Source organism: Trichosurus vulpecula, chromosome 4 (genome assembly GCF_011100635.1).
Source record: "Trichosurus vulpecula isolate mTriVul1 chromosome 4, mTriVul1.pri, whole genome shotgun sequence".
Taxonomy (NCBI): domain Eukaryota; kingdom Metazoa; phylum Chordata; class Mammalia; order Diprotodontia; family Phalangeridae; genus Trichosurus; species Trichosurus vulpecula.
The window spans coordinates 223,627,662-223,641,970 of record NC_050576.1 but is presented as its reverse complement, the minus strand read 5'-3'; the positions used below and the strand labels follow the sequence as shown (position 1 = coordinate 223,641,970).

Here is a 14,309-nt window from a genome sequence, read left to right as displayed (position 1 = left end):
ATTTGGTTGCCCAGAGACGTTCGGCGTTGTACACCAATTTCATGATGGCATGTTTGCCCAGGCTCTGGATAATGGATGATGCTCTCACGCTTTCCCAATCACCAGTAGAGTGAAACAAGGTCTATGTGTTTGCTCCCATGCTTTTTAGCATGATGTTTTTAGCAATATTGTTAGACACCTTCAATGAGGACAAAAACAGCACCAAGGTCAGCTACCACGTTGATGGCAAATTATTTAACTCAAAAAGGCTACAAGCCAAGACTAAAGCGGAAGGAAAACTGGTACATGATTTTTTTGTCAGCTGATGATTGTGCACTCAATGCAGCCTCTGAACAAAGAAAGTATAAATCAATTCTCTGCTGCTTGTGCTAATTTTGGTCTAACAATTAACACCAAGAAAGCACAGGTTCTCCACCAGCCAGCACCTCACATGGAACCATTGATTACAGTAAATGAAGAAATTTTGAAAACTGTGGATAAGTTAATTTATCTTGGGAATATATTTCATCTATGTACCCACAGATGATGAGGTTGATGCATACATTTCCAGAGTTAGCTCAGTGTTTTGGGAGGCTCCAAAGGAATGTGTGGGAGAGAAGAAGTCTCAAACCAAATTGAAGGTCTATAGAGCTGGCATGCTAACTTCATTGTTGTATGCCTGTGAAACGTGGACTGTCTAGTGGCACCATGCCAGGAAACTGAATCACTTCCAGTTGAATTGTCTGAGGAAGATTCTGAAGATCAACTCAAAAGACAAGGTACAACACGCTGAGGTGCTTTCTTGGGCTAAACTGCCAAGTTTACTACTGCAGAGAGCACAGTTCCAATGGGCTGGCCATGTTGTCTGAATGCCAAATGTACATTTGCCTAAGAGACTATTTTACAAAGAACTCAATGCAAGGCAGGTGCTCACATGATGGTCAGAAGACTCTCTCAAGGTCTCTCTGAAGAACTTTGGAATCAATTGGAGACACTGGCAAAGAACTGTCCAGCAGGCCATCAAAGAAGGCACTGGGCTCTATGAGTAAAACAAAATTTCAGTAGCTCAAAAAACAATTGTAGGATGCGCAAATTTAGAGACATCTCCACCCCAGATGTTCATATGGACTATCTGTGACGAACTTGCAGTAGAGGCTTCTGAGTTCATATGGATCTGATCAGCCACAGTCGGACCCATTGTGCCTTGACCCCAACATAGTGGTGTCATTTTGGTCCTCTTTGAGAATGAAGGACACCAACCAACCATTTGTGCCTTCTTGGGCTAGCTGTGTGAAACTTTGGTACCTCCAAACTAATTATAAATCAATCAGTCAACAAGCACTTATTCACCTACTATGTGCCAGAACTTTTTTTAGGGATGTTTGAGTCAGGTAAAAGGGGAAATTGTAAGATTACAGGAAAGATAGGGTGTCACCAGTCAAGGCAGGTTGAAAGTCACTGCTCTTAAAGGCTGAGAATGATGGGGTAAAGCTGAAAGAATGGGGAAGCTAGGGGGACATGCCCACCATTAATACCATTTTTTACAAAGGAGCTCATATCCTTCAATAGCATCTAGTCTAATGTCCTCATTTCATAGACAAAGAAACCTGGAAATTACTAGTCCAACCTCACATGGCCTAGTTTACAGGGGTGGGGAACCTGCAGCCTTGAGGCCTTCTAGGTCTTCAAGTGCAGCCCTTTGGACTTAGAGGTCCACATGTGGCCTCAAGGCTGCAGGTTCCCCACCCCTGTGTGGAGACAGGATCAAAATCTAGATCTCTCTGACCAATATTTTTTCCATGATACTACATTATGCCACATCTTAATTAACACTATCATTCTTCTACTACTCCCCCCTCTAAGGGGCTGGATCAGAAAGCTCCCATAAGGCCCCCCTGTTGAGGCCTAAGGTTGAGATGACTAGGAGGTATGAGATGACAGCAGGAACATATCATAGGTATGACTCCTACTGTGATGGAATGCATAGGATTATAGATCTCATTTTACAAATGAGTAAACTGAGACCCAAAGTGGGTATCTTTGGTGGTTTCTAAAAGCCTTTTCCTATTGCTGTTAATCTTTGTATCTAAATCCATTAATTAATTCCACATGTATTTATGATAATAACAATTATTATAACTATAATAATAATAAAATACTAGCTGTCATTTATGTATGGTTTAAAGTTTACAAAGCATTTTACAAATATTATCTTATTTGACCCTTAGAACAACCCTGGTAGGTAGGTGTCATTATCTCATTACCTCAGTTTACGGATGAGGAAACTGAGGCAGACAGCAGTTAATTGACTTACCCAGGGTCAAATAGCTAGTAAGTATCTGAAACTGGATTTGAACTCAGGACTTTATGATTCCAGATCCAGCGCTCTACTCACTATGCCACCTAGCCACAACATAAAAGGCACGACACTGTGTCAGACCCTAGCAAATCAACAAATTTGAACCTCAGCTTCCTCATTTATAAATTGGAGATAATAATAACGCAGAGTTTTTGTATAGATCGAATGAAGTAATGCATTTAAAGCACTTTTCAAAACATTCTATAAATATCAGTTATTAGGTGTAGGGGTACAAAGAAAAGTGAAAAACAATCCCTGCCCTCAAGCAGATTATATTCTACTACTGAGGTATAATATTTACATATATTATAACTAAATAGGAGATAATTGAGGAAGAAGAGAAGAAATTAAACACTAGGGGATTAGGAAAGTCTTTCTAGAGGAGGTGACATCTGCACTGAGTATTGAAGAAGGCTAAGAATTCTACGAGGCAGAGGTGAAAAGAGAGTGTATTCCAGGCATTCAGGACAGTCTGCTGCCAAAGGAGGATGGGGAAATGGAATGTCAGGTTGGGAAGAATAGCAAATAAGCCAGTTTGGCTGGAACATGGGGTGCCCAAAGGAGAGTAATGTGTAACAAGTCTGGAGAGGTGTTCTGGAGTCAGAATGGAAAGGATTTTAAATACTAAACTGGAGAAGGAGCTTTTAATTCTAGAGGGACTGGGGAACCACTGAAGAGTCTTGGGCAAAGTGTGATGGGGTCAGATCTGAACATTAGGAAGATGACTTTGTTAGCAGGGTGAAAAATGAACTGGAAAAGGGGAGAGACTGAAAGTAGGGAAAACAACTAGGTTTTCTTGCAATAGTCCAAGTGAGAGCTAATGAGGTCCTGAACTAGGTTGGTGTTGTCTGTTTGCTGCTGTTGTTATTCATCCTTCATTCTCAAAGAGGAACAATGCCACCAGGAGGGTGATATCTTGACTTGCAAGTGACTTGGATTTAAGTGAGGCAGAGCTGTGCAAAGTCGTCAGTCTCCCTTTCTCCCCCAGAGCCATATATGGGTCCAGGGGCAAGACATAGGTTAAGATGACTGATGATGGCCCCGGATGCTGTGGGAGGCCTTGGCCTTTTTAAGCTAAGGTCTGTCCTAGGTCTCAGTTTGTCTGACGCAAAGCCCATTCAGTTATTAAAGGCTAGGTAAAATTGAGGCAAACGATGGCCTAGTTTGCCTTCATAAAGGAATTAATCTGGGAGGAGAAGACTTTTAGACCTGCAAGTGGAGAGAAGGGGGTAAATGCTAGAGAGGTAGCATTGACAAGACTTGGTAATGGATGGGAGATAAGAGAAAGTGGAAAGTTGAGGATGACTTGGAGGCTTCAAACCTAAGTTTCGAAGGATGATGGTGACCTTAATAGATTTAGGGAAGTTTGGAAGAATATTGGGTTTAGGATGGGAAGAAAATTAGTTTTGTTTTGAACACATTGAGTTTAAGAAGCCTTTGGGACACGCAGCTAAAAATGTCTCGCAGTTATTATGACAGGCCTGGAGCCGAAGAGATAGATTAGGTGTTTATTTGTGGATTTTATAGTCATCTGCATAGAGATGATAATTAAACCCAAAGGAGCAAATGTGATTACAAAAAGAGAGCATATAGAGAAAGGAAAGAATAGTGTAGAACAGAGCTTTGGGGACACCTACATTAGAGGAGAATAATGTAGAGGATGACCTAACAAAAGAGACAGAAGGACTGGTCAGACAGCTAAGAGGTGTCTGAAATTACTTGAGAGAGGGTAGTTTCACAATAGCTGAATGACCCTATTTGGGATTTTCTTGGCAGAGATACTGGATTGGTTTGCCATTTCCTTTTCTTGCTCATTTTACAAATGAGAAACTGAGGCAAACAGGGTTAAGTGACTTGTCCAAGGTTACACAGCTAGTAAGTGTCTGAGGTCAGATTCAAACTCGTGAAGATAAGTCTTCCTGATTCCAAGCCCATTGCTCTATCCACTATGCCACCTAGCTGCCTCTTCCTCCACACTATTTCACTTGGTGAGCTCATCAGGTCACATGGATTCAATTATCATCTCTATGTAGATCCAGGCCTAACCTCTCTCCTGACTTCCAGTCTCCTGTCTCCAACTGCCTACTAGACATCTCAAACTGGATATCCCATAGACATCTTAAACTCCACATGTCTAAAACTGAACTTAGTCTTTTCCCTGCAACTTTCCTCTTTTCCTATTCTCCCTATTATAGGGTATTACCACCATCTTCTCAGTCACTCAGGCTCACAACACGTGTCATTCTCCACTCTGTTGCCAACTCCTGTCAAGTTTAGCTTTATAACATCTCTCTCGTGTATATGTGTATAGACAGATATTATATATATTTTTTACATATATATATCATGTGTGTATGTGTGTGGGTATGTGTACACACACATACACCCTTCTCTCCTGACACTCTCCTCTGATACCACCTTAGTGCAGGCCTTCATCACCTCACACCTGGAATATTGCAATAGCCTTCTGGTTGGTTTTTCTTTTCCAAATCTCTTCCCACCCCAGTTCATCTTCTTCTCAGATGCCAAAGTGATCTTCCTAAAGTACGCATCTGACCATATCAACCCCCTATTCAAAAAACCCCAGTGGCTCCCTATTACCTCCAGGATCAAATATAAATTCTGTGTTTTAAAACCCTTTATAACCTGTCCTCTTCCTCTGTTTCCAGTATTCCACCTTTCTCCTGTCCAATGAACTCTAAGGTCTAGTAACATTGGTCTCCTTGCTATGCCTCAAAGAAGAGGCTCTGTTTCCTTATTTCATGAACGCTCAAAGACTGTCCCCTATGCCTGGAATTCTTTCCCTCCTCATCTTTACCTCCTGGCATCCCTGGCCTCCTTGTGTCAGCTAAATTCCCACCTTCTACAAGAAATCTTTTCCTGATCCCTCTTAATGCTCTTGCTTCCCTCTGAGATTATTTCCAATTTATCTTGTATATATCTTGTTTGTACATAATTCTTTTGCATGTTGTGTCACCCATTAGACTGATCTCCTAGAGGACAAGGGCTGTTTTTGCCTTTCTTTGTATCCCTGGTGTTTAGTGCAGTACCTGGTACATAGTAGGTGCTTTAAAAATCATTTGTTGATGACCAGCAGCTAAGTTTTTGAAGAGAGAAAAGTGAGGCCAGAATGATTTGCTGGCAAAACAATTAGAGATTGATATCCTTGGACAGACAAGTTTCAGTGATAGAATGGGGTCAAAGCCTAAATTGTAAGGGGTTGAACTATTGTTCACAGAAGGTGAGGAAGCGGGAATAACAAGTGGCTTTTGAAAGGGCAGCTAGGTGGTGCAAAGGATAGAGCATTGACCCTGGAGTCAGAAGGATCTGAGTTCAAATTTGGTCTCTGACACTTAACTAGCTGTGTACCCTAGGCAAGTCACCTAACCCCAGTTTGGCTGAAATACAGATCGTTAAGGGGAGTGATGTGAATTAATTCTGGAAGGATAGGCTGAAGCCTGAATGTGAGTCTAGATTGGAAGTACTGAATTTTCTTCCCCATGAAAGTGATTCTATTTGTGTTCTGGGATAAAGTGAGGCAGGGAGTGGGGAAGAGTGTCTTATCTGTGTGATCTCACCTCAAAGGACATAGCCTCAGACTCCCACTGAGTTTGTGTACATGCAATTGTGGATGGAGGCAGCTCCTCCTATGGTGGTAAGCTGAGCTCTAGATTACTGAATATGTTTGTAGAGAGGAGGAAGGAAAGAAACTAAGAGCTAAAATGAACCTTTGGTTTCTTCTCCCCATTTGATAATTTGCTTTACTCAGCAGGCTGCTGGTCACTGTCATGGGAGGCTAATAAGAGTCAGTTTCTGAGACTTAGAAAACCGAGTCTAGGCTCAGATTCAATCTAGCGGAGTAGGTTCAATCTGGCCCACTTGTGAAAACAGGCATCACAAAGGGTGGGATTTCTTAAGACAGCCCATTATGGTGAATCCCTAATAATCTTTCTCTTTTCCCTTGGCTGAGAAGGCTTGAGTCGAATTCTTTCGGCAGGACCCGGCGTGTTGGTATTTTGGAGTCTGGAGCAACCCTGGAAACCTATAGTTCACTAACAATCATCATTTTTGATTAAACCTCTTCATTTTTGGTTCCCTGGCACCAGGAATACTGTTCATCTCAAGTTTTTCTCCAGCCAAGACTGGAAGGTTTTTCTCAAGTCTGCCTGTTCATCGTTTCTTATGGAACAAGAGTGTGCCATTGCACTTGTATACCACGACTTGTTCAGCCACTTCTTAGTCGATGTACCTCCCCTCAATTTCCAGCTGTTGTCCATCACAAAGAGAACTGCCAAAAATGTTTTGTATATGTCAGTCCTTTTCCCATTTTTATGTTTTCCTTGGAATAAAGCCCTATAAAGAGTAAAAAAAAAAAAAAAAAAACCGAGTCTAGACATATAAGTTCAGTACCGGATTCTGTTTCCACAGACCCTTCAGCTTCTTTTTTATGGACTTCTATTTACATGTTGATATCCTCCCTGCTACCCTAGCTTCCTAGTTCTTTCTTTCCTCTCACAATTGGCACCTTCACTTCAGCTACCCGTAGGAGCAGTCACGCTCTTGATATCATCGCCTTTCACAAATGTGAACTCCACAGTATGGCACAAGAAAAAAATGTGATGCAGTGGGAGTTAGAAATCCTGATTCCACTACTGTCAAAGAAAAAATATTAATACTGCACTCTGCATTTTAGTCATAAGTTTTCTGGGAACAATTTAATCTAATATCTAAGTCATTTCCGGCTTGTTATTGTTCATCCTTCTTTCTCATCCGGAGGGTGACGTATTGACTTGTGAGTGAATGGGACTCAAGTGAGGCAAAGCTGAACAAAGTCATCAGCCTCACTCCTGCAGAGTCATCGGAGTCCAGTGGCAAGACATTAGTCAAGATAACTAGCGACAGCCCCCATTTCTGGCTTAGAGAAGAGAGCAACAGAGACAGAGAAGGGAGAGTTGGGAGTGGAGAGAGAGATGTCCAAACTAGCATAGTTCCTCCATGCCTCATCCATGATTCTTTGCCACATGACAATTTGAGGTAACATTTGTAGGAATCTTGAAAAAGAAAAGGCTAATCATATCTTAAAGTACAACTTTGGGGTTAACTTTCCAGAATAGTTAAGCAACGAAATCACCAAACCATTCCTTCCTAGACCACTCCCCTTAAGGAATCCATGGCACTTCTCCCAGAGATCAATATCCAGGATCTCTTCTGAATAATAAAAAGGGCACTTCTCTTGGGTGTGTCTAAGGCTAATACCTTCAAGGGATGAAGTAGAGGAGCCTGCCCTTAGATGGGGCTACAACCCAATCACTTCTGCCCTGGGGAAGACTTGTTAAAAGGGTGGTCTCTACTCTTAATTCCTTTCCTCATGAAAGAGCTCTTTGTTCTCAATCTATCCCACTTTCAAACATGAAAATCTGGAAAGGTTTGTTTTTGTTTTTTAACTAGATAAATAGAATTTCTTAATATTTCCAAGTTAATTAAAAAGGAAGCTTTTAATATGTTTCCACACTACTATCTGTGTGACCTTGGGCAAGTGACAACCTCTCTGGGCCTCAAAGACTCCTTCCAGTTCTAAATCTATGATCCTATTGTTAGAAACATACTTAGTATAGGAATAAACAATACTTGTTGGAAAGCCAGGAAAGTTTTCACTATATTTTACATTTATTCTCTCTGAATAAATGGGTACGTCCCCTGAACAGAGTACAGGAGCGTACAAGAATTCAGACAAATGCCAGCCCTTTTATTGGCTCCCAATTTGAATCTCTGGCCTGGTTCCTCATTGGCCAGCTGCAACCTCCTAAACAGCTTGTTAAGCATCTAAACTTTCACCCAATCAGAAATCTGATTCTGCTAGATCACAGCTCTGATTAGAACAGTCACCTGAGTTACATTCTGCTAAAGCTGGGGGGAGGGGGGGATGGTGGCGCACGGGGCGGAGTACTTTTAATCCTGTGGAAACAAAACTCCTCCTTTCATTTCCCACACCATGAACACTGAAATTCTTCTATCTGACCACAAACTCCTACCACTCCATCTTTTCATTATGCTTGTTCCATCTCCCTGAACTTATTCTCTATTCTCAAGAAATTTCTAGTCTCTACCCCTTTTACTTACCTTCCTCCCTTCAAAATCTTGAACTTAAATTCAACATAATAAACAGTTAGTAGATCCATGAAGTTTACTGTGGGAAGTAGTTTCTTTTTTTTTATTTATTTAATATATTTAGTCTTCAGCATTCACTTTCACAAGAGTTTGAATTACAAATTTTCTCCCCATTTCTACCCTCCCCCCTACTCCAAGATGGCGTATATTTTGGTTGCCCTGATCCCCAGTCAGCCCTCCCTTCTGTCACCCCACTCCCCTCCCATCCCCTTTTCCCTTCCTTTCTTGTAGGGCAAGATAAATTTCTATGCCCCATTGCCTGTGTATCTTATTTTCTACTTGCAGGCAAAACCTTTTTTTCTTTTTGTTTTTCAACATCTGTTTTTAAAACTTTGAGTTCCAAATTCTCTCCCCTCTTCCCTTCCTACCCTCCCTCCCTAAGAAGTCAAGCAATTCAACATAGGCCACATGCATATCATTATGTATAACGCTTCCACAATACTCATGTTGTGAAAGACTAACTATAATTTGCTCCTTCCTAACCTATCCCCCTTTATTGAATTTTCTCCTTTGACCCTGTCCCCTTTTGAAAGTGTTTGTTCTTGATTACCTCCTCCCCCCATCTGCCCTCCCTTCTATCATCCCCCCTTTTTTTTAATCTTCTTCCTCCTTTTTTCCTGTGGGGTAAGATGCCCAATTGAGTATGTATGGTATTCCCTCCTCAGGTCAAATCTGATGAGAGCAAGGTTCACTCATTCCCCCCTCACCTGCCTTCTCTTCTCTTCCTATGGAACTGCTTTTTCTTCCCACTTTTATGCGAGATAATTTACCCCATTCTATCTCTCCCTATCTCCCTCTGTCAATATATTCCTCTCTCATCCCTTAATTTGATTTTGATTTTATTTCTTTTCGATATCTTCCCTTCATCTTCAACTCACCCTGTGCCCTCTCTCTCTCTCTCTCTCTCTCTCTCTCTCTCTCTCTCTCTCTCTATATATATATATATATATATATATATATATATATGTATATATGTATATACACACACATACATATATACATACGTACATACTCACATATACATTATATATACATAAACATATATATATATATACATATATATGCATATTCCCTTCAGCTACCCTAATACTGAGGTCTCATGAACCATACATGTCATCTTTCCATGTAGGAATGTAAACAAAACAGTTCAACTTTAGTAAGTCCCTTGCAATTTCGTTTTCTTGTTCTTTTTCTTGATTACCTTTTCATGCTTCTCTTGATTCTTGTGTTTGAAAGTCAAATTTTCTATTCAGCTCTGGTCTTTTCACTGAGAAAACTTGAAAGTCCTCTATTTTATTGAAAATCCATATTTTGCCTTGGAGCATGATATTCAGTTTTTCTGGGTAGGTGATTCTTGGTTTTAATCCTAGCTCCATTGACCTCCAGAATATCGTATTCCAAGCCCTTCGATCTCTTAATGTAGAAGCTGCCAGATCTTGGATTACTCTGATTGTGTTTCCACAATACTCAAATGGTTTCTTTCTGGCTGCTTGCAATATTTTCTCCTTGATCTGGGAGCTCTGGAATTTGGCGACAATATTCCTAGGAGATTTCTTTTGGGGATCTATTTGAGGAGCCGATCGATGGATTCTTTCAATTTCTATTTTGCCCTGTGGCTCTAGAATGTCAGGGCAGTTCTCCTTGATAATTTCTTGAAAGATGATGCCTAGGCTCTTTTTTTTGATCATGGCTTTCAGGTGGTCCAGTAATTTTTAAATGATCTCTTCTGGATCTATTTTCCAGGTCAGTGGTTTTTCCAATGAGATATTTCACATTGTCTTCCATTTTTTCATTCTTTTGGTTCTGTTTTATAATTTCTTTATTTCTCATCAAGTCACTAGCTTCCACTTGCTCCAATCTAATTTTTAAGGTAGTATTTTCTTCAGTGGTCTTTTGGACCTCCTTTTCCATTTGGGTAATTCTGCCTTTCAAGGCATTCTTCTCCTCATTGGCTTTTTGGAGCTCTTTTGCCATTTGTGTTAGTCTATTTTTTAAGGTGTTGTTTTCTTCAGTATATTTTTCAATATTTTTTTGGGTCTCCTTCAGCAAGTCATTGACTTGTTTTTCATGTTTTCTCATATCCTTCTCATTTCTCTTCCCAATTTTTCCTCCACTTCTCTAACTTGCTTTTCCAAATCCTTTTTGAGTTCTTCCATAGCCTGAGACCAGTTCATGTTTTTCTTGGAGGCTTTTGTTGTAGGCTCTTTGACTTTGTTGACTTCTGGCTGTATGTTTTGGTCTTCTTTCTCACCAAAGAAAGTTTCCAAAATCTGAGACTGAATCTGGGTGCGTTTTTGCTGCCTGGCCATGTTCCCAGCCAATTTACTTAACCCTTGAGTTTTTCAGCGGGGTATGACTGCTTGTAAAGAGAACTATGTTCCAAGCTTGGGGGGATGTGCCAGCTCTGCCACACCAGCACTCCTCCTTCCCCAAGAACCCCCAACCAGGACTGGGCTTAGATCTTCAGCAGGCTCTGCACTCCTGCTCTGATCTGCCACTTAATTCCTCCCACCAGGTGGGCCTGGGGCCAGAAGCAACTGTAGCTGTAGTTCCTTTAGCTGCCCCACCTCCACTGCCCCCAGGGCGGTGACTGAACCACAAACTCCTTCCACTCCTGCAGCTTTTCCCACTAACCTTCTCTGTTGTCTTTGGCATTTGTGGGTTGAGAAATCTGGTAACTGCTGCAACTCACTGATTCAGGGCACTAGGGCATGCTTCTCCCAGCTCCTGGTCTGGTTGGTCCACACCACCCATGCTGGGCTCTGCTCCACTCAGCTCTGCTCCCAGCTCCGTGTGGCTTAGACCTTACCCAGAGACCATCCAGGCTGTTCTGGGCTAGAGCCCTGCTTCCCTCTGCTATTTTGTGGGTTCTGCAGTTCTTCTCTGTTGTCTTTGGTGTTTGTGGGTTGAGAAGTCTGGCAACTGCCACAGCTCACTGATTCAGGGGGCTAGGGCCCACCCCGCCCAGCTCCTGGTCTGGTTGGTCCAAGCGGCCCATGCTGGGCTCTGCTCCCAGCTCCCTGTGCGAAAGACCTCACCCAGCAACCATCCAGGCTGTCCTGGGCTGGAGCCCTGCTTCCCTCTGCTATTTTGTGGGTTCTGCAGTTCTAGAATTGGTTCAGAGCCATTTTTTATAGGTTTTTGGAGGGACTTGGCAGGGAGCTCATGCTAGTCCCTGCTTTCCAGCTGCCATCTTGGCTCCGCCCCCCGGGAAGTTGTTTCAGTGGTAGACAAGTCACTTAGTCTACTCAACTGGACTGGTTCCTTGCAAGGCATAGTGACTCAGCTAGATGGATCAAATATAAACTCCTCTGCTATGCATTTAACGTCCTTTACAATCTGACTCCAGTCTACCTTTCCAGGCATTCTGTATTATTCCCCTTCACATAGTCTAACCAAACTGGTCTACTTACTTGCTGTTCCTCATATGTATCATTCCATTTCCCATCTCTTCCTTTGCTCTCCCTTGCCTGGAATGCCCTCCCTCCTCATCTCTGCCTTTTAGAATCCCTAGATTCTTTCAAAGCTCAGCTCAAGTGCAGGAATGAAGAATATCCTAACTCCCCCCAGTTATTAGTATTCTCTAAAATTAACTTATATTGACTTTGAATATATTCTGTATTTAATTTTCTGTGTACAAGTTCTCCCTCCTTTCCCCTTCCCTGGTTGAATATAAGCTTCTTGGGGAGAGGAGCTGTTTTATTTTTCTCTTTATATTACCATCACCTAGTACAGTGCTTGGGATATACTGAATACTTAACAAATACTTTTCAAATGAAGTTAAATCTCATTTAACAAATTGGAGAATCATTCTTTTTATTATTATTAATAAGTGAGACTTGGTTGGGTTGCCCTTTCTTGGGTACCTGGTTGGCCCAAATTCTAAAGGGTTCCTTTCTCAGTAACTTAGGGGTGCCGCCAGGCCGGGGAAGCTGTCCACTCACCGTGCCCCTGCCGTTTGACCTCATCTATACTGACTACCATGGCCTGCAGCAAATGAAACAACATATGGGACTCTCCTTCAAGAAATACAGGTGAGAAGCAGATATTGGACCCAAAGTGAGGATGGGGCATTGGAAGGCAACATGTGGAAGAGATCACCAAGTGTTCTCAAACCCAGGAGTTCACTCATTACTATAACTCCAGGTCTATAGCTTTCAGAAGGAAACACTCTCTGATTCTAGTCCCTCCTTTTCAGATTGACCTCCAACACTGATTTTTTTTTGGGGGGGGGTGCTTCTTTGCTTTTGTTTTTTTTTTAGCAAGTGCTATAATTTAAGGGGTGCTTTGCATATTATAGGAGTACTGTGGTTATTAAACGTGGTTGACTCCATTTAGAAAACTATTGCTTAGATGAGAAGTTATCTGGATGAGATTGGTATCCCTTTTTCACCTTAAAAATAATAAACTGAAAGTAATTAAGTTTTTCAGGATGCCCCACAAGAATGGCTTGCTCCAGTTTCATTAAGATTGGTGGGTGCTTTTGGTGACCTTGGGGCCCCTTCTACATGGCACATAACTTTTTTCTAATGCCAAGTCCTATCTGCTTGAGAATAAATCCCCTCCTTCCCTGTCCTGTTGCACTGCTTGGTCTGATAAACTACTCTTTAGGAAGGGGAAATCTTTCCATACAGGAAGAGGCAAATGCTGGAGGGGACACAGGTGCATAAATTCAATTCGATTCAATTCAACTATCATTTGTTTTTGGATCATCAACCTAACCAGAAGAGAACTAAAACAGAATCTTCCCCCACCTGCCCCACCAAGATACACTTGAGTACAGATGATGGAGCGAAGAAGTTTCTCTGCTCTCTTTTCCCTCCTTTCCCAGGATGCCTTTCTGCTACCTAGACAAGACCTAGTTGTGACTACACCCATATTGTTTGACAATTGGTGAACTACCCAGCCAGTGCTCTTGTTCTTCCTTGCTACCATTTGGAGGGCATGGCTGGGAAAATGCTGCTGGACTAGCAAAGGAGGAGGGTGTGGTAATATTGATGAGGGGGAAAGAGAATCGGAGCAGGTGGCACGGATCTAAGACAGTCAACAGAGACTCCTGGGTCTCTGCAACTCATCTCCCCAGCAACTCATCCCCTCACCCCTATCTAACCTCCACCTTCACATCCCCCACCTCCCTTTCAGCCCCAAGAAAGACAAATTGCATTGCTCTGTGGTATATCCACAGCCAGCAAAATCTGGAATTAAATTTAGCACAGATCGTTCTACTATTTATTACATTTTCTCTAATCCCATTGACTATCCCACATGATTTTATTAGAGTAAAAAGTGACAGGCTGCATTATTGCTTTTATTAAAAATGAATGTGCTGAGTTCATTCTGCTCCTTTGCACCCCCACCAAACCTCGATCTCTCACAGTAGGAATAATGCCAACTTCAACATTTTTCTGGTGTGAGGAACAAGCACCTCAGAGCAGCATGGGTCTCTGAGAAGGGAGATGAGACTCCTTTTGGGGACATCTGAAGCTTAATGGACTTTTTTCTATTTCTGGAGGAACAATTGCTGAGTCCATCTCCCTCCTCCCTTTGGGCCTACTGGACTCGTGTTAGGGAAAGGGGAGGGAACTATCATTGTGTGCCTATGTCTGGATGTAGTTGTGTGACATTTTGAGCTACAGTCAGACCCCTTACTCTGAATGGTGGGATCCTTCATAGAGAAGGTCTCTCTGGGCCATCCAGGTGAGGCACATGTGACTGGGCAGTCAGACAGAGAGGAAGGTGGTAGAAAGCTAACAGAGTCAGGTGAGATCTTGTCTAGAGTCGAGGGTAGCTTCTGGAACTGTTC

The 14,309-nt window shown here is 42.1% G+C and overlaps 1 protein-coding gene across 1 annotated transcript in view; it reads left to right on the top strand.

Annotated features, from left to right (window-relative positions):
* MGAT5B (alpha-1,6-mannosylglycoprotein 6-beta-N-acetylglucosaminyltransferase B) overlaps positions 1-14,309 on the top strand; it is a 137,858-nt gene that overhangs the window by 91,786 nt on the left and 31,763 nt on the right. Inside the window, exon 9 of the mRNA XM_036757192.1 lies at positions 12,409-12,540. Within this exon, the coding sequence (XP_036613087.1) occupies positions 12,409-12,540 (132 nt within the window). The remainder of the gene's footprint in view (positions 1-12,408; positions 12,541-14,309) is intronic.